The sequence below is a fragment of the Podarcis erhardii genome (assembly GCF_964252035.2).
Source record: "Podarcis erhardii genome assembly, chromosome: 15".
Taxonomy (NCBI): Eukaryota; Metazoa; Chordata; class Lepidosauria; order Squamata; family Lacertidae; genus Podarcis; species Podarcis erhardii.
In genome coordinates this window covers 3,028,162-3,046,980 of record NC_138505.1, presented here as the reverse complement: position 1 = coordinate 3,046,980, position 18,819 = coordinate 3,028,162, and the positions used below count along the sequence as shown (strand labels likewise).

General features: G+C 49.9%; 1 protein-coding gene across 3 annotated transcripts in view; it reads left to right on the top strand.

The window, feature by feature from the left end:
* TUFT1 (tuftelin 1) overlaps positions 1-17,737 on the top strand; it is a 58,454-nt gene extending 40,717 nt beyond the window's left edge. For 2 of the 3 annotated variants that reach the window (XM_081841180.1, XM_081841182.1), the window contains exons 6-12: positions 2,671-2,787; positions 5,571-5,699; positions 7,057-7,151; positions 8,608-8,713; positions 11,906-11,989; positions 13,775-13,878; positions 16,877-17,737. In XM_081841180.1, coding sequence (XP_081697306.1) covers positions 2,671-2,787; positions 5,571-5,699; positions 7,057-7,151; positions 8,608-8,713; positions 11,906-11,989; positions 13,775-13,878; positions 16,877-16,940 — 699 coding nt within the window. In that variant the 3' untranslated portion in view covers positions 16,941-17,737. The remainder of the gene's footprint in view (positions 1-2,670; positions 2,788-5,570; positions 5,700-7,056; positions 7,152-8,607; positions 8,714-11,905; positions 11,990-13,774; positions 13,879-16,876) is intronic. The other variant, XM_081841181.1, reaches the window with a different exon arrangement.
* The last annotated feature ends 1,082 nt before the right edge of the window (positions 17,738-18,819 follow it).

Here is an 18,819-nt window from a genome sequence, read left to right as displayed (position 1 = left end):
GCTTGTTCACTCGCTCTGACCTAGAGCTGAAGTTAGGGGAGAGAGGGGAAGCAGTGTGGTGCAATGGTTAGAGCCTCAGGCCAGTGGGATAGGGACACCTCACTCTGCCGCTGGGTGATTTTTGGGGGCCCCGACCTTGCAAGGAGAAGCCAGGGAAGTGAAAGCCCTGCCCCTTGCCTTGGAACTTCTTAGGGAGGAAAGATATTAATGCAATTAATGAATGCCGTGGGCAAGGTGAGCCAGCTTGCTTGTGACGCGTTTGCACGTTATTTATTATTGTATTTATACCCCATCGTTTCTCCAAGGATCTCAAGGTGGCCTATGCACCTCTCCCTTTCTCTTCAGCCCGCCCCCCTCACAACAACCCTGTGAGGTAGGTTAGGCTTAGCCCAGGGTCACCCCAGTGGGGATTTGAAGCCCAGTCCAGCGCACTAACCATTGCACCACCCTGGATGTCAGCATCAAATGGGGTGGTGGGAATCCATCGTTGGCTGTTCAGGGGTGGGGAGATCTCAGGCCTGGGGGGGCCTAAATGTGCCCCTCCAGGCCTCTGTGTCTGGTCTTTGCCCAGCCACTCTGGGCGGCTCCCAATCGAGTGTTAAAAACAGTACAGCATTAAATATCAAACGCTTCCCTAAACAAGGCTCCCTTCAGATGTCTTTTAAAGATGGGATAGCTGCTTATTTCCTTCACATCTGAAGGGAGGGTGTTCCACAGGGTGGGTGCCACCACCGAGAAGGCCCTCTGTCTGGTTCCCTGTAACCTTACTTCTCGCAATGAGGGAACCACCAGAAGACCCTCGGAGCTGGACCTCAGTGTCCGGGCTGAACGATGGGGGTGGAGCTGCTCCTTCAGGTATACAGGACCGAGGCCGTTTAGGGCTTTCAAGGTCAGCACCAACACTTTGAATTGTGCTCGGAAACGTACTGGGAGCTAATGTAGGTCTTTCAAGACCGGTGTTATGTGGTCTTGGTGGCCGCTCCCAGTCCCCAGTCTAGCTGCCACATTCTGGATTAGTTGTAGTTTCCGGGTCACCTTCAAAGGTAGCCCCATGTAGAGCGCATTGCAGTAGTGCAAGCGGGAGATAACCAGAGCATGCGCCACTCGGGCGAGACGGTCTGCAGGCAGATAGGGTCTCATCCTGCGTACGAGATGGAGCTGATAAACAGCTGCCCTGGACATAGAATTGACCTGCGCCTCCATGGAGAGCTGTGAGTCCAGAATGACTCCCAGGCTGCGCACCTGGTCCTTCAGGGGCACAGGTACCCCATTCAGGACCAGGGAATAATAATAATAATAATAATAAATTTTATTTATATCCCGCCCTCCCCAGCCGAAGCCGGGCTCAGGGCGGCTAACAACACTAAAACAGTACAACATTATAAAACATTATAAAAATGGATTAAAATGAATTAAAATCAAAATTGATGGCAACCATAAACTAAAGTTTTGTAAAGATTGCCAGAGGAGGGAGTCAGGCTGCGCCCTGACCAAAGGCCAGGTGGAACAGCTCTGTCTTGCAGGCCCTGCGGAAAGATGTCAAGTCCTGCAGGGCCCTTGTCTCTTGTGAGAGAGCGTTCCACCAGGTTGGAGCCGCAGCCGAAAAAGCCCTGGCTCTAGTTGAGGCCAGCCTAACCTCTCTGTGGCTTGGGACCTTCAAGATGTTTTTATTTGAAGATCGTAAGTTCCTCTGTGGGGCATACCAGGAGAGGCGGTCCCGTAGGTACGAGGGCCCTAGGCCGTATAGGGCTTTGAAGGTTAAAACCAGCACCTTAAACCTGATCCTGTACTCCACCGGGAGCCAGTGCAGCTGGTATAGCACCGGATGAATGTGATCTCTAAGCGAAGACCCCGTAAGGAGTCTCGCTGCAGCATTTTGCACCCGCTGGAGTTTCTGGGTCAGTCTCAAGGGCAGCCCCACGTAGAGCGAGTTACAATAATCCAGTCTGGAGGTGACCGTCGCGTGGATCACAGTGGCTAGGTCAGGGCGTGAGAGGTAAGGAGCCAACTGCTTAGCTTGGCGGAGATGAAAGAATGCCGCCTTTGTTATAGCTGCAATCTGCGCCTCCATGGAGAGGGAGGTATCGAAGATTACACCCAAACTCTTAACGGACGGTGCTGGCACTAATTGCACCCCCGCAAGAGATGGGAGTTGCCCCCTCAGCCCCCTGTCGTCCCGTCCCAGCCAGAGGACCTCTGTCTTCGAAGGATTTAACTTCAGCCGGCTCCCACGTAACCATCCAGCCACAGCCTCCAAGCATCTGATCAGTGTGTCTGGGGCAGAGTCCGGGTGGCCGTCCATCAACAGATAGAGTTGGGTGTCATCAGCATACTGATGGCAGCCCAGCCCAAAACTCCGGACAAGCTGGGCGAGGGGGCGCATAAAGATGTTAAAAAGCATTGGGGAGAGCATTGGGGAATCCCCCACACCCGCCTGCCTCCTGTCCCCCAGAAACAGTACTTCTGTCTTGTCAGGATTCAACCTCAATCTGTTGAGAGCGAGTGATGTAGGAAACTAACCTATCATAAAAAACAAAACATCCCCTTTCATTGCTCCGCCCACTCTTGTTTCTGGCCCTGCCCACTGCTGGTGTGCAGCCCTCGGGAGGCTGCCCCCAATGGGAAAGTGGAAAAAGGCCCCCCTTGCTTAAAATCCTTACCTCTCTTCAGGATGAGCCGACGTACCCTGGAGAAGACATCTCGATAATGCGGGAGACCACCAAGAAGCTCTTCACGAAACTTCAAGAGGCTGAGAAGCGCCACCAGTCGGACAGAGCCGCTTATGAGGTCAGAACACAAGACTGGATCAGGCCAGGGGTTCCCAAACTTTTATGGGGGTCACTGCTTCCTTGGTTCCATAAGCTCATCCCCAGGGCTCGCAACCTTACCCTACAAAAATCATGATTCAAAACTGCAGTTTGAGCTACCTGCTCAGGAAGATCGTAACGCAATAACATTCAGAGCAGTCGCAATCAACTGCACATTTCTTCAAAATCCAGTTCATAATAATAATAATAAAATTTTATTTATACCCCGCCCTTCCTGGTTCAGAAACTGGACTCAGGGCTGCTAACAACAAATTTAAAAGACTTAATTGTAAAAGCAGCATAAAATACAGTATACAAACATGAATAACAATAAAATTCAAAGTTCAGAAATCAATTTAGATAATCCCCGGGGCTAGCAGGATGAATTGGTCCTACTTGGGCCAGTGAGGAGGCCAGGGGAGAATTAGCTGTGGGGTCTCAAAGCGGGTGATCTTCATAAAAGGGGAGGGAAGAGAAGGGAGATAAAAGATCAAGCTGAGTTCAAATTAAAGGCCAGGCGGAATAGCTCTGTCTTACAGGCCCGGCGGAAGGAGGTTAAATCCTGAATACAGTTTAGCTTGAGTAACTCAACAAAATTGATGAACTTGATCCAGGGATAGCAGTTTTCCAAAGTGTGACAGTTATTTACACCTCCGGCACCCCTGTATAGGGCTGGTTGATACAGTGGTGCCCTGCAAGACGAACGACTCGCAAGACTGAAAACCCGCTAGACGAAAGGGTTTTCCGTTTTGGAGGCGCTTCGCAAAACAAATTTCCCTATGGGCTTGCTTCGCAAGACGAAAATGTCTTGTGAGTTCCTGCGGGTTATTTCCCCCTTTTCCCCCCTTTTCCTAAGCCGCTAAGCCGCTTATCAGCTGATCCGCTGATAAGCCACTTAACAGCTGATCGCTAAAAGCCGCTAAACCGCTAATAGCGCTAATCCGCTAAGCTGTCAATGGGCTTGCTTCGCAAGACAAAAAAACCGCTATACGAAGAGCCTCACGGAACGGATTAATTTCGTCTTGCGAGGCACCACTGTACCTGGCTTTCAGCATTGCGATATATCACCAGCTAAACATTGCAATATGCAGTCGTGCCTTGGGTCCCGGACATTTCGGCTCCCGGACAATTGAAACCTGGAAGCGAGAGTTCTGGTTTCCGAACGCTCGTTTGGAACCTGAACCTCTGGCGGGGCTTCCTGCAGCCAATCAGAAGCTGCGATTTGGTTTTCAAATGTTTTGGAAGTCGAACGGCCTTCCGGAACGGATTCCGTTCAACTTCCAAGGTACGACTGTACTGATATATCTGTCAGGAGCTCGGCCTACACACAAGTAGGACCCTGGTAGAGACACAAGCCCGACCGGCATGTACTCTCCCTCCTGGTCGAACGTTTGGGAGCTTCATAAGCTTTCTTCAGCCCGAACATCACAGCGACCGATGCCAAGCGACACCAGCACACTTAGGGATCCGCAGAGTTTGTGCATCATGCATGACAGACCTCAGCAACTCAGCATTTTGGCTAATCTACTTTATTTACATATAAACACACACGGAGCACTGCAACATGGCTCCCCCTTTCTCGAGCATCAGACAGCAAAGAGAAAAAGAACAAAGGACAATAGTCCCACTTCACGGAACACAGTCACACAAACATCCTGTCTCTGTCACTTCCCACTCTGTGGAGTCAAAACATACACCGTCATGTGAAAAACAAAAATCCCATGACTGCAATCACAGAGCAGGAATTCTAACAATATCGCGGTGTCTGAAATAAGGACGGAGCTATGCAGAGCATTGCCTGGCTTCTTCATCATCATCATCATCATCATCATCATCATCATCATTTATTATTTATACCCTGCCCATCTGTCTGGGTTTCCCCAGCCACTCTGGGCAGCATCCAACAAAACACTAAAATACAATAACCTATTAAACATTAAAAGCTTCCCTAAACAGGGTTGCCTTCAGATGTCTTCTAAAACTTTGGTAGTTGTTTTTCTCTTTGACATCTGCTGGGAGGGCGTTCCACAGGGCGGGTGCCACCACTGAGAAGACCCTCTGCCTGGTTCCCTGTAACTTGGCTTCTCGCAGGGAGGGAACCGCCAGAAGGCCCTCGGACCTCAGTGTCTGGGCAGAATGATGGAGGTGGAGACGCTCCTTCAAGTCTACTGGACTGAGGCCATTTAGGGCTTTAAAGGTCAGCACCAACACTTCGAACTGTGCTCGGAAATGTACTGGGAGCCAGTGTAGGTCTTTCAAGACCGGTGTTATGTGGTCTCGGCGGCCGCTCCCAGTCACCAGTCTAGCTGCCGTGTTCTGGATTAGTTGTAGTTTCCAGGTCACCTTCAAAGGTAGCCCCACGTAGAGCGCATGGCAGTAGTCATGGTTTTCCCTGCATCACGCACAGTGACAAACATCATCCCTCCTCGAACCCTGCTAGGTAATCTCCCCTCTCCCCCAGGAGTGGTTCTGTCCACTTTGAGAACCATTGATCTGGCCCAACATCCTCTCTTAAGCAACACCTGGGAGGCCCGTGGTTCTGCATCCTCGACCGTGCTTGCAAGGACCACCCTCTCTTGAGTCTGCGCTGCCGGTTGGATGAGATGCTTGAGCTGATGGCCAGGGAAGGGGTCCCTTGTCATGGCCTCCACATTGATGGTTGCCAGCCTTTTGGGGTGAACCATGCAATTTCGCTAGCCGCGCGTGTGTGTGTGAAACGGTCTACATGGATGCAAAAGTGCCCCCTCTCCCTTCTTCTTGCAGACGTCCATTTCCCATTATCGGAGGGAAGCTGAACATTCGGGAGCAGCTCTCAGGAGGGCGGAACTGGACTTGGAAGAGAAGGATTTGAAGCTGGAGGAACTGCAGAGACTCCTGACAGGGATGGAGAAGGTACTTTCGCTTGATGGAAGACGCCGGCGGTTGTCCGCAGGGCAGATTGGCGCAGCGAAAGCCGTTGTGCCGCTGGGCCAAAATTGAGAGTGCAAATTTGCTTGGTTTGGTGATGCATCTAGTTGTACCTTTTGTTTAATTCAGAACCCTCTTTTCTCTAGTTGTCTTTTATTTTGAAGTGGCCCTTGCAAGCAGAAGATGGCACTAAAAACAATCTAGCAAACTTATCAGAGACCAAACAATTCTTTAGACCCTGGAAAGGAGCAGCCGTAGACCAGAATGCCTTTAAAAAAATAAAATAAAAAATGTAACGATACCATTCAACCAAAAACGTGCTGTTTTACAGCTTAAAAGACTAGGACTAGCCGTCTGAGAAACAGTTTCTATCCAAATGTGATTTTGCGCTGTGGGTTAAACCACAGAGCCTAGGACTTGCCGATTAGAAGGTCGGCGGTTTGAGTCCCCACGACAGGGTGAGCGCCCGTTGCTCGGTCCCTGCTCCTGCCCACCTAGCAGTTCGAAAGCACCTCAAAGTGCAAGTAGATCAATAGGTCCTGCTCCGGTGGGAAGGTAAACGGCGTTTCTGTGCGCTGCTCTGGTTCGCCAGAAGCGGCTTAGTCATGCTGGCACATGACCCGGAAGCTGTACGCCAGCTCCCTCGGACAGTAAAGCGAGATGAGTGCCACAACCCCAGAGTCGGCCACGACTGGGCCTAATGGTCAGGGGTCCCTTTACCTTTACTTTAAGGGGTCTCTATGGGAGTGTATTGTATTTTTAAAATGGGGTATCAGAGTTTTTAGGGGCCTAACCAGGCTGGGATAGCAGGCTTGTTGGTTTTGAATGTCTTGTGTAGATTTTTTTTTCTTCCAATTTCGTTGTTCTGTATGGGACAATAACAATAAAGATTATCGTATCGTAAAGCAGCATTTCCCAAACTTGGGCCTCCAGCAGTTTTTAGGACTACAACTCCCATCATCCCTAGCTAGCAAGACCGGTGGTCAGGGATGATGGGAATGGGAGTCCAGAAACAGCCGGAGACCCAAGGCTGGGAAACACTGGCTTAAAGTACCCACACCTCCTCAGGATGGAAATCTAAGAAGAACAGTGGCCTTTTCACCCTCTGTGAATCCGCCTCGTCCTCTTTTAAAAAGACATTCAAGTTGGCAGGTGTCGCTGCCTCTAGCGAGAGCAAATTATGTGTGTACTGTGGGTCAGGAATACTGCCCAGCCCTACGGCGTTCTCTGTGCTTCCCCTCCCTAGGCGTAGCTTTTCGGGTTTTTTGCAAGGCCTGCTGCCGGATCTGAGAGCCTCACGGCAGCCACCTTAACCCCGCCTGCCCTTCTCTCCCCGTTGCAGGAGCACAAAACTCTGCTGCAGAAGATGAGAGACGACGAGTCGGAGCTGGAGCAGCTGCGCAGCGTCGAGAAAGACAAAGTTGCCGAGCAGGAAAGGTGAGAGGGTTGAGCCCCAGGCGCGGGGATCTGTGGGGCTGGGGACTTGTGTCTGACTTGTGTCCAATAGGGTTTTGCGACGGATAGCACAGAACAGGGCGTGGGATGGGAGGAGAGATAATAAGCAGATCCCCATTTGCATACGGGTTACATTCCGAGGCACAACACGTTTAAGTGAAATCACATATATTGGAACACCATAGGGAAAACCGCCAAATACCCTCCAAACATTTGGAAAACCCTTTTAAAAAACCAAAAAAACCCCACCAAACTCCACTGTGATCACTCCTTGCTCAAACTCCCAACGCTCCACAGGCCTCAAAGTTCAGTGCTGGGATTGCTACATGTTATTTTTGAGTGAATAATAATAATAATAATTTATTATTATTATTATTATTATTATTATTATTATCTATACCCCACCCTCCCCGGCCAGAGATGGGCTGGGGTGGCTAACGCCAGTAAAATTAGAATAAAAACATAATAGGGGAAAAACAACAACAAAACAATTTAAAATACAAAAGTAGTCCATAGATCAAGACCATAAGGGATGGGAAACATAAGGGTCAGACTGAGTCCAAACCAAAGGCCTGGTGGAACAGCTCTGTCTTGCAGGCCCTGCGGAAAGATGTCAAGTCCCGCAGGGCCCTAGTCTCTTGGGACAGAGCGTTCCACCAAGTCAGGGCCAGTACTGAAAAGGCCCTGGCCCTAGTTAATAATATAATAAATATAATATAATATAATATAATATAATATAATATAATATAATATAATATATATAATATAATATAATATAATATAATATAATATAATATAATATAATATAATATAATATAAACAACAAATTTTATTTATACCCCGCCCTCCCCAGCCAAGACCGGCCTCAGGGCGGCTAACAACCAATAATAAAAACAAGTTGATTAAAATACAATTTAAAAGATTAAGATACAACATTAAAACAATTGGGGAACAATCTCTTCATAGGAGGAGAAGGGAAAAAGAAAGAGGGGGAGGGAATCAAACTGATTCTGAGCCAAAGGCCAGGTGGAACAACTCTGTCTGACAGGCCCTGCAGAAAGAAAGCAGATCCTGCAGGGCCCTGGTCTCATGAGACAGAGCATTCCACCAGGCCGGGGCCAGTACTGAAAAGGCCCTGGCTCTGGTTGAGGCTAATCCAACTTCCTTAGTTGAGACCAATCTAACCACCTTGCTACTTGGGACCTCCCTAGTGTTGTCATGGGGCCGTTTTTGTGCTCTTACGGGGCTGTTTCCGCCCCCTTTTATGCTGCGCCCGAGTTCGCAGCGATGCACGCATGTGCCCCGAGAGCGCGTAAATGAGGAGTTGCTCGTGCAGCCGCTTTTCAAGCCGGAACGAAAAGCGGGATCTTACGAAACTGGCTTTTGCAAAACCTGCGGCCTCTTTCTTTCTCCTTCTTCTTCGTCCTCCTGCTCTCAGGTCAGCCAAACTGGAGAAGGAAGTTGCCACTTTGCGGGAGAAGATACACCACTTGGATGACATGCTGAAGAGCCAGCAGAGGAAGGTCCGGCAGATGATTGAGCAGGTGGGTGCTGGGGATGAGCTGTGCGCTGCGGCTACGATGGAGCGTTTTGGGGGTCTTGTCCCCTTCCTGAGTTTTGGGTTATGCAGCCTGCTTCTTTCTCCTTCCTCCACTCTTACCCCTCTGCTTGCCGGCAGCGTGACATCCTACTGTCTCCAGAGGTAATGTTGTGCGTAATGCAAAGAGCAGGATGAGTCCAGCGTCCTTGTTCCCGCTCTCTCAGCCTACTCCCTCCCTGCCTGGCTTCCTACTTAACAACCAGTACGAGGGGTGGCCCTGCCTGTTCGTTTCCTCCTCACCCTTTGTCATGGTCCGGTTCACGGGAGATCAAAGTCCCGGCAGGGGATGTCAGGACCGGGGACAAGATGGCGGGGTGGGAGCAGGAACGGGCGACCAGAAGCCAGGAGTCAGGAAGCCAAGAGTCTGAGGGTCAGAGAGCCAGGAGTCAAGAAGCCCAAGGGTCCGAGGGTCAGGAAGCAAGGAGTCACAAAATCAAGGGTCCGAGAAGCAAGGAGTCACGAAGTCAGGGGTCCGAGAATCAAGAAGCAAGGAGTCACAAAGTCAGGGGTCCGAGGGTCAAGAAGCAAGGAGTCAAGAAGTCAGGGGTCCGAGGATCAAGAAGCAAGGAGTCACAAAATCAAGGGTCCGAGAATCAAGAAGTCACGAAGTCAGGGGTCCGAGGATCAAGAAGCAAGGAGTCACAAAGTCAGGGGTCCGAGGATCAAGAAGCAGGGAGTCACAAAGTCAGGGGTCCGAGGGTCAAGAAGCAAGGAGTCAAGAAGTCAGGGGTCTGAGAGTGAAGAAGTAAGGAGTCACAAAGTCAGGGGTCCGAGGGTCAAGAAGCAAGGAGTCACGATGTCAGGGGTCTGAGAGTGAAGAAGTAAGGAGTCACAAAGTCAGGGGTCCGAGGGTCAAGAAGCAAGGAGTCACAAAGTCAGGGGTCTGAGAGTGAAGAAGCAGGGAGTCACAAAGTCAGGGGTCCGAGGATCAGGAAGCAAGGAGTCACGATGTCAGGGGTCCGAGGATCAGGAAGCAAGGAGTCACGGTGTCAGGGGTCTGAGGGTGAAGAAGCAAGGAGTCAAGAAGTCAGGGGTCTGAGAGTGAAGAAGCAAGGAGTCATGAAGTCAGGGGTCCAAGGATCAAGAAGCCAAGGTTCAAGGATCAGGAAGCAAGAAGCCAAACGCAGCAAGGCAAGGAACGTGTTGCTGTGGCAAAGAGCCGAAGGGAAAATGCTGACCTTATATCCCTTCCCGGCTCTTGCCACCAGGTGCTGTGAGTTACCAATCGGCCTCACCTGTGTGGCCGCACCTTGCCTCTCCAGAGCAAACTTAGGAAGGCCCCCGTCCTGCAAAGTCCTATGGGTCACAGGGCCTGGCTCCTGCATGCACTCCTGACACCCTTGGTCTCAGCATTGCCCCTTGAGGAACTGGGCAGGTAGGAGGAAGAAGGGGCGGAAGTAGAGGAAGTTGGCTCCGCCTCCCGTTGACACTGGCTCCACCCCTGTTGACACAGGCTCCGCCTCCCGTTGGCTCTGACTCCGCCTCCCGTTGGGATTATTTCTCTGCCTTCTTCCCCACCAGTCCCAATCGGCACCAGGCTGCCACTGGGAGTAACCCCAAAAGAGAATTTTTGCGTATCTGCTCTTACCTATTTTACTCCGGAGAGTTTATATGTCACTTGAATGTGAAAAAGCTAATTGGACCACAAAGCAGATTACGGAGACAATAAAGCAAGGGAATTATCTGTTTTTCAAAAACCTGTTGAACAATTCTTTAAAACCTTCAAAAAAATAGTTAATGGAGAGCTATAAAAAGCCATATTAAAACACACGTCAATGCTCTGCATGTCTGGATAGGCTTGTCTTCGTACATTTGTAAGTCTAGACGGTGAAAGTGAGCTAACAGCCAAACATAACAGAAACCAGATGGTAAGATTAACAAATAAAAACGAGAGAGTCTCTCCGCCTTTAAAACCAGCCGTATGTGTATCTCCCTGACTTGGGAAAGAGTTAACTCTTAAGCCCTGTGCCAATTAATTTGGCTTCTGTTTGATTTAAAACTGACCTCCCATCTTTTGAGTGACTCATACCACAAAAGGACTCCTGTAACTAAGCCCTTTTCATGGAAGTGTCTGGGGCTGATGCAGACACGATTCTCTCTCTCTCTCTCTCTTTCTCTTTCTGAAAGTTCTGCAAATCGCCAGAGGATTAGGGATTCAAACTTAAATTGTGTTAGAAAAACCTTTGGAGCCTCCCAGCTGGTCGTTAGAACAACTTTGCAACTTACGGGCTTTGAGTTGCCTCCTTTCCTCTTCCCTCCCAATCGGTTTTCCTTGTGTTTTGCGACTTTTTAGATTCTAAGCCTATGGGGAGGGGCTGTTGCGTTTTTAAAATGATTTATAAGCTGCTCTAGGAGCCCGATTAATCGAGCAGCATGCATTAACTAGAGAGAGAGAGAGAGAGAGAGAGAGAGAGAGAGAGTTCAGACATTTCTGTGTCATCGGTGGTAGTGGATTACAGCTGCATTCCTGACCTTTGACTCTGTGGGCTGCTGGGAGTTGAAGTCCAGCAACATCGGGAGCTTTCTGCCAATTCCTCACCCCTCCTTTGACAGCTGTGGCCCCACTTCATGGGAGTTGCATCTTTGCTTTGAGATCTGTCTGTCTCTCTCCCACCTTCCCCAAGATTACAGATCCCACTTTCTCTGGGGGTGGGGGTGCTAGTTTTAAACCCCTGGTGCAACTTAAAAGGTAAAGGGACCCCTGACCATTAGGTCCAGTCGTGGCCGACTCGGGTTGCTCATCTCGCTTTATTGGCTGAGGGAGCCGGCGTACAGCTTCCGGGTCATGTGGCCAGTAGGACTAAGCCGCTTCTGGCGAAACAGAGCAGCGCATGGAAACGCCGTTTACCTTCCCGCCGGAGCGGTACCTATTTATCTACTTGCACTTTGACGTGCTTTCGAACTGCTAGGTTGGCAGGAGCAGGGACTGAGCAACGGGAGCTCACCCCGTCATTGCGGGGATTCGAACCGCCGACCTTCTGATCGGCAAGCCCTAGGCTCTGTGATTTAACCCACAGTGCCACCCGTGTCCCTGGTGCAACTTAACCTGGGCCTTTTGGGGGCATGTTTGCAGCTAGCGTCTCCTTTTCTGGAGACTCCAGGGCTGTTCATTTCTAACAATCCTCCTTCTCCACAGCTTCAAAACTCCAAGACTGTGATTCAGTCCAAAGACACAATCATCCAAGAACTCAAAGAACGTGTGGCCTACCTGGAGGCTGAGGTAGGCAGCCATTTTCATTAAAGTTCCGAATCCAATTGCCTGCAAGATGTTGTCATTAAAAGGCCTAGGTTTTCTCATGATTTGTTTTTCTATGCATTGAGTAGGGCTAACATTGGCTGCAAACCCATATACAGTGGTGCCCCGCAAGACGAATGCCTCGCAAGACGGAAAACCCGCTAGACGAAAGGGTTTTCCGTTTTGGAGGTGCTTCGCAAAACAAATTTCCTATGGGCTTGGTTCGCAAGACGAAAATGTCTTGCGAGTTCCTGCGTTTTTCCCCCCCTTCCCCCCCTTTTTCTAAGCCGCTTAACAGCTGATCCGCTAAGCCGCTAATGGGCTTGCTTCGCATGACGAAAAAACTGCAAGACGAAGAGACTCGCGGAACAGATTCTTTTCGTCTTGCGAGGCACCACTGTACTCCCCTTTTAGAGCCATCCAGCGCAGTCCCCTATCAGCTCAGCTTGTGATCATATTTCTCCCTACGATGTTTGTGCATTTGGCTCCAGATTATTACAATTTTATCCAACCTTAGTCCTACTCAGACTCATTGAAATCAACATGCCTAGCTTAGGTTTGCTAATTTAGGCAGAGGTCTACGCTGAGTAGGGCACCACCCCTGAAGCCCACATTTTGGATGCTCTCCTTACGTACGAGATACTCTTTTAAAAACGTAAAATGCACCGCTAATACTTCTCAGTGCATTCGCCTGTAAAAACAAGGCATGGCATACGCAGCCTTAAAAAAACACCTGGTTTTTGCACGTGCTTTAAGGCTGCATACACAGCCTTAAGAACACCTATTTTTGCACATCCTTTCCCATCATGAAATCTGGAGGAAATGCGTCATCCAATTTTGGAGCAGGGTGGGGTGTTTGCATTTCGATTTTGCAAGTTGGCAATCTGGGTGGTGAAAGACCAAGCGCATTCCTTGCCCCAGAAGAGCCCTTGGCTCGGCTGCCCCATGGTGGGGCGTTTGCAGTGCTACGGGAATGTCAGCCGGGTCCAGAGCGGACTCTTGCAACCTGACTCTCCAGGTGTGTTGAAGGGACACACACAGGCATGAAACTGACTTGCAGGTGGGACTGCTGTCCCTCCCCGCCAAAATGAGCATCAAAGCAGATCAAACAGCGCCATCAAAGAGGAATTTAATGCACATTTTGCCAGTTTCTGCCAAATGCGTAGTTTTTCTCTTGGCACGCCCCGAGCATGATGCTTTGCTGCCGTTACTGAAATGCCGTTTGTTCTTCCATTCGTTCAGGCCAGTTCTGTCTGCCTCCCTTTTTCCCAAGCGAAATGTTGCTGGTACAGTGGTACCTCGCAAGACGAATGCCTCGTAAGATGAAAAACTCGCAAGACGAAAGAGTTTTTCGGTTTTTGAGTTGCTTCGCAAGACGGATTTCCCTATGGGCTTGCTTCGCAAGACGAAAACGTCTTGCAAGTTTGTTTCCTTTGTCTTGCGAGTTTGTTTCCTTTTTCTTAAAACCGTGCATTCACTTTGAGGAGCAACTCATAGCACGCAGTGTGGTAGCCTTTTTTGAGGTTTTTGAAGACTTTGGTGATTTTTGAAGCTTTTCCAAAGTCCGTACTTCGCAAGACGAAAAAATCGCAAGACGAAAAAACTCGCGAAACGAATTAATTTCGTCTTGCGAGGTACCACTGTATAATGAACATGCCCCTTTTTTAATATGGTTTTAGAGCTGGAAGCCCCCCACCCCCAGTTTGTTTAGAGCAGCCCTTTGCAATTCAGTGACATCATCCCTTTCACTCTCGTGTTTTCTCCCTTCAGAACCTCGAGATGCACGACCGCATGGAGCACCTCATTGAAAAGCAGGCCCAGAGCTCCGGGGTCCACAATGCAAGGCCCCGCTCCAAATCAGAGTACGTCAGCAGGTGAGCGGCTGGGAAGAGGGTGCAGGGTGGAGGGGTTGCCACCTGCCCTTTAGGGGCAGTGGCAGCCGGCCTGGGGTGGAATAATAATAATAATAATAATAATAATAATAATAATAATAATAATAATAAATTATTTATTTGTATCCTGCCCTCCCCGGCCGAAGCTGGGCTCAGAGTGGCTAACATCATATAAATAAAGACAATATGCATAATACAATATACAATATGCAAATAAAATAACATTCAACATTCATTAGAATAATATAGAATACAGTGGTACCTTGGGTTACAGATGCTTCAGGTTAAAGATGCTTCACGTTACAGACGTTTCAGGTTACAGACCCAGAAATAGTACCTCGGGTTAAGAACTTTGCTTCAGGATGAGAACAGAAAATGTGTGAGGGCGGTGCGGCAGCAGCAGGAGGCCCCATTAGCTAAAGTGGTCCTTCAGGTTAAGAATAGTTTCAGGTTAAGAATGGACCTCCAGATTGAATTAAGTTTGTAAGCTGAGGTACCACTGTAATACTAAATATCAGCATCTCAAGATTAAACAGAATTGCACTCTTAACAGTTAAAATAAGTAATTTCCCAACTCCAGTCAATAAAACAACAGCAAGCCACAGTACACAACATAATGCAGTACAAAATGAGAAGCAGAGACTGGAGGGTGGGGCAAGGCAGGTGGAAAGAGGCCTTGCCTAGTGGGGTCTCGCCCCTCACCCCCTACACTCTCTGAGCCATGAGCTGCTTTTGTGCACCCCTCTTCTCTTCCCCCTCCCCAAAACGACTTGCACGTTCCTAAAATGCGAATTGCATAACACGCCTTCAAAGCGATGGGCCAGAATCCCTAGGAATTGCTCATCCGCACATTCTGTGTCCAGGGCAGCTGTCTACCAGCTCCATCTGGTACGCAGGATGAGACCCTCCCTGCCCGCAGACTGTCTCACCAGAGTGGTGCATGCTCTGGTTATCTCCCGCTTGGACTACTGCAATGTGCTCTATGTGGGGCTACCTTTGAAGGTGACTCGGAAACTACAACTAATCCAGAATGCGGCAGCTAGACTGGGGACTGGGAGCGGCCGCCGAGACCATATAACACCGGTCTTGAAAGACCTACATTGGCTCCCAGTACGTTTCCGAGCACAATTCAAAGTGTTGGTGCTGACCTTTAAAGCCCTAAACAGCCTCGGTCTAGTAGACCTGAAGGACCTTCTCCACCCCCATCATTCTCCCCGGATACTGAGGTCTAGCGCCGAGGGCCTTCTGGCTGTCCCCTCGCTGTGAGAAGCCAAGTTACAGGGAACCAGGCAGAGGGCCTTCTTGGTGGTGGCGCCCGCCCTGTGGAACGCCCTCCCATCAGATGTCAAAGAGAAAAACAACTACCAAACTTTTAGAAGACATCTGAAGGCAGTCCTGTTTAGGGAAGCTTTTAATGTTTAATAGGTTATTGTATTTTAGTGTTTTGTTGGAAGCCGCCCAGAGTAGTGGGGTATAAATAATAAATTATTATTATTCAGTTCACTGCAAAAAGGGAGAAGTCATAGCCACTCACTGCAGAACATACCTTGGAAGGGGCAAGGCTCACTGGGGGGCAAGCAGAATGTCCCCAGCATCTCCCATTAGGGCCGGGATACAGAGTCTTGCCTGAAACCCCGGAGAGGCGCTGCCAATCAGTGTGGACGATGGTGAGCAGATTGGCAAGGCAGCGTCCTGTGTTCCTGTCTGAACCCTTGAACCTATTTGAACCCATGGGGACTGGGATCTTGACATTCCCCAAGTGAAGGTACGCAGGCAGCAACCTCCAAGTAGGCCCATGTGAGCGAAAGGCCATCCTTATGTTGGCATGCAGACAAGGAAACGGGGGCAATTGGCAGACCCCCAGCTGGCTCCAGCCCAGGGCGAACTCCAGTCCTTGGGGCTGCATGAATCTGCGACCCGAGCTTCAGAAGCCAGGGCATGCTACTCAGCAGAGATAACGCTGCACAAACAGAAGTGGCCGGAGAGGCTGTGTGAGCATATTTGCAAGCAGCTTGTTCAGTGCACCATATTTTTCACTCTATAAGATGCACTTTTCCCCTTCTAAAAAGTAAGGGGAAATGTTTGTGCATCTTATGGAGCGAATGCAGGCTGCACAGCTTTCGCTGAAGCCAGGAGAGCAAGAGGGATCGACCCCCCTTTCTCTCCTAGCTTCGCTTCACTGGAGAGGCGCTGCACAGCTTTCCCTCTCTGTGCAGAGCCCCTTCAGCGAAGCAGGAGGAGAAATGGAAGGGGCCCCGTTTCTCCTCCCGCTTTGCTGGAGAGGCGCTGAGCAGAGAGGGAAAGAACATTTTTTTTCTTGTTCTCCTCCTCTAAAACTAGGTGTGTCTTATGGTCGGGTGAGTCTTATAGAGCGAAAAATACGGTAAGGTAAAGGGACCCCTGACCATTAGGTCCAGTTGTGGCCGACTCTGGGGTTGCGGCGCTCATCTCGCTTTACTGGCCGAGGGAGCCGGCGTACAGCTTCCGGGTCATGTGGCCAGCAGGACTAAGCCGCTTCTGTCGAACCAGAGCAGCGCACGGAAACGCCATTCACCTTCCCGCCGGAGCGGTACCTATTTATCTACTTGCACTTTGATGTGCTTTCGAACTGCTAGGTTGGCAGGAGCAGGGACCGAGCAACGGGAGCTCACCCCGTTGCAGGGATTTGAACCGCTGACCTTCTGATCAGCAAGCCCTAGGCTCTGTGGTTTAACCCACAGTGCCACCCGCGTCCCTAGTGCTACCCGTGTCCCTGAAAAATACGGAACATCGGGACAAAAGGAAACATGTCTGATCTCCGTGTCCAAAGCAAGTCAGCTAAAGCAAAAGCTATACACAAACTTCCCAGCAAGCTGTGCTGGAGTGTAAACAGGCATGTGACACACAACAGTCATTCCTGTTCCTCAAGGTGGAACAGAATATCCCAACACCTTTACCTCCACGTTTCCTAATGTCGGCTTATTCTCTCTCTCTCCTGCAGCAAACGCCTCACCAAGTCTCCAGGCCCCAAACCTTTGCCTCTCATCCGAGTGCTGGAAACATGAACTCAAACTCCTCTCCCCGCTCCCCGAAAAAGGAACCCTCTGCAAACTCGCCGGCCCCTTAGTCCATCGCCAGCTGCTTCGCCCTTGCTGCTCGCTCCCCAGAGGCAACCAACTTGTAGCCTGCGGTGGGACTGTCTGGGTAGCCCCATCCGCCCAGCAGCACGGCCTGCTTGAAGCCGCAAAAAAGAAAAAAAAGAAAAAAAGGAGGATTTTCTGAAAAGGGGTTTGATCGGGACGGGACACGAGGACGTTTGAAGGCCAAAAGGACGCTTTTGCCCTACCCAAAGGCCGCAAGAAGGAACCTTTGCATTTCTTGCAATTGATCTGTAAGGCTGGTCCCTTTTTGGAAAGAAAGTGCCTTTTTAGTAATTATATATATAATTATATACGTCATGTATATATATGGCTATTAGCTCCGTCCAGTGCTAGGACGTTCAGTTTTTATCCCCGTTCAAGCCAGTACGCCTATCAAGGGTTGTTTTCAGATTATTAATAACAGTGTAAAGACGCATTGGGTTGGACAAAGTTGAGGAGGTTTCTTGTCCTGGTTTCTTGCCTCTTCTCGCCTCCGAAAGAATGTTTCAGCGACTGCCCATCCACCTCTCAGGCAGCGAGTGAACTTCTCCCGTCAAACTCGGCCTAGCCCCCTAGAGAACAGAGATTACCCCATGTCTGCATTTAACTCTGTCGGTTGCCCACGCCGCACCGTGGCAGAATGTAGAGGATCGACTCGTATAATGTAATCTAGCATTGTGTGAATGTAGAAATAAATACTGAGTTGAGTGTTTTAAAAAAAAGAGGAGGTGTTTCATATGCATTAAGCAGGGGTCAGCAATTTTTTTCAGCAGGGGGGCAGTCTACTGTCTCTCAGACCTTGTGGGGGGCCGGTCTATGTTTTTTGGGGGGAAATGAACGAATTCCTATGCCCCACAAATAATCCAGAGATGCATATTAAATAATAGGGCACGTTCTACTCATGTAAAAACATGCTGATTCCTGGACCGTCCGCAGGCTGGATTTAGAAGGCGATCTGGCTGGATCTGGCCCCCCGGACCTTAGTTTGCCTAAGTAAAGGGACCCCTGACCATTCAGTGGCGGAGGACTCGGGGGTTGCGGTGCTCATCTCGCTTTAGTGGCTGAGGGAGCCAGTGTTTGTCCGCAGACATGTGGCCAGCATGACAAAGCTGCTTCTGGTGAACCAGAGCAACACACGGAAACGCCATTTACCTTCCCGCTGGAGTGGTACCTATTTATCTACTTGCACTTTGACGTGCTTTCGAACTGCTAGGTTGGCAGGAGCTGGGACCGAACAACAGTAGCTCACCCTGTTGCAGGGATTCGAACCGCCAGCCTTCTGATCGGCAAGCCCAAGAGGCTCAGTGGTTTAGACCACAGCGCCACCCACGTCCTTTTAGTTTGCCTACCCATGCATTAAAGCAAGGGTTTGCTTTGAGTCTACTTCTAAAAAAGATCTTTGCCGCCTACTATCGGTTGATAAACTTTGCAGCTCAAAGGGGCTTGACCCCCATCCCTCGGAGAGAGCTTTTTGGTGCGCACGCACCTGCTTTTGAGAATGTTAGGAGTCACCTTTTGGCTGGGTCAGAACAAAGGCTACTGTATCTGGATTCATTTTGCAAAAGTTGGGGTCTGCCTGCCTGCCTGCCGGAAACCTTTGGCCGCCCGGATGCTATGGCACCCATCACCCCTGGCTTATCACCCATGCTTGTGGGGCTGGTGGGAGTTATAGTTCAGCGACATCTGATGGGCCAAAGGTCCCTCACGCCTGCAACCTACTCTCAGTCCTGCCTGGCTCAGCTACAACTTCCTTCAACCCCAAGCGTGGATGATGGCAGCTCTCCAGAAAAACAACAACTGCAGG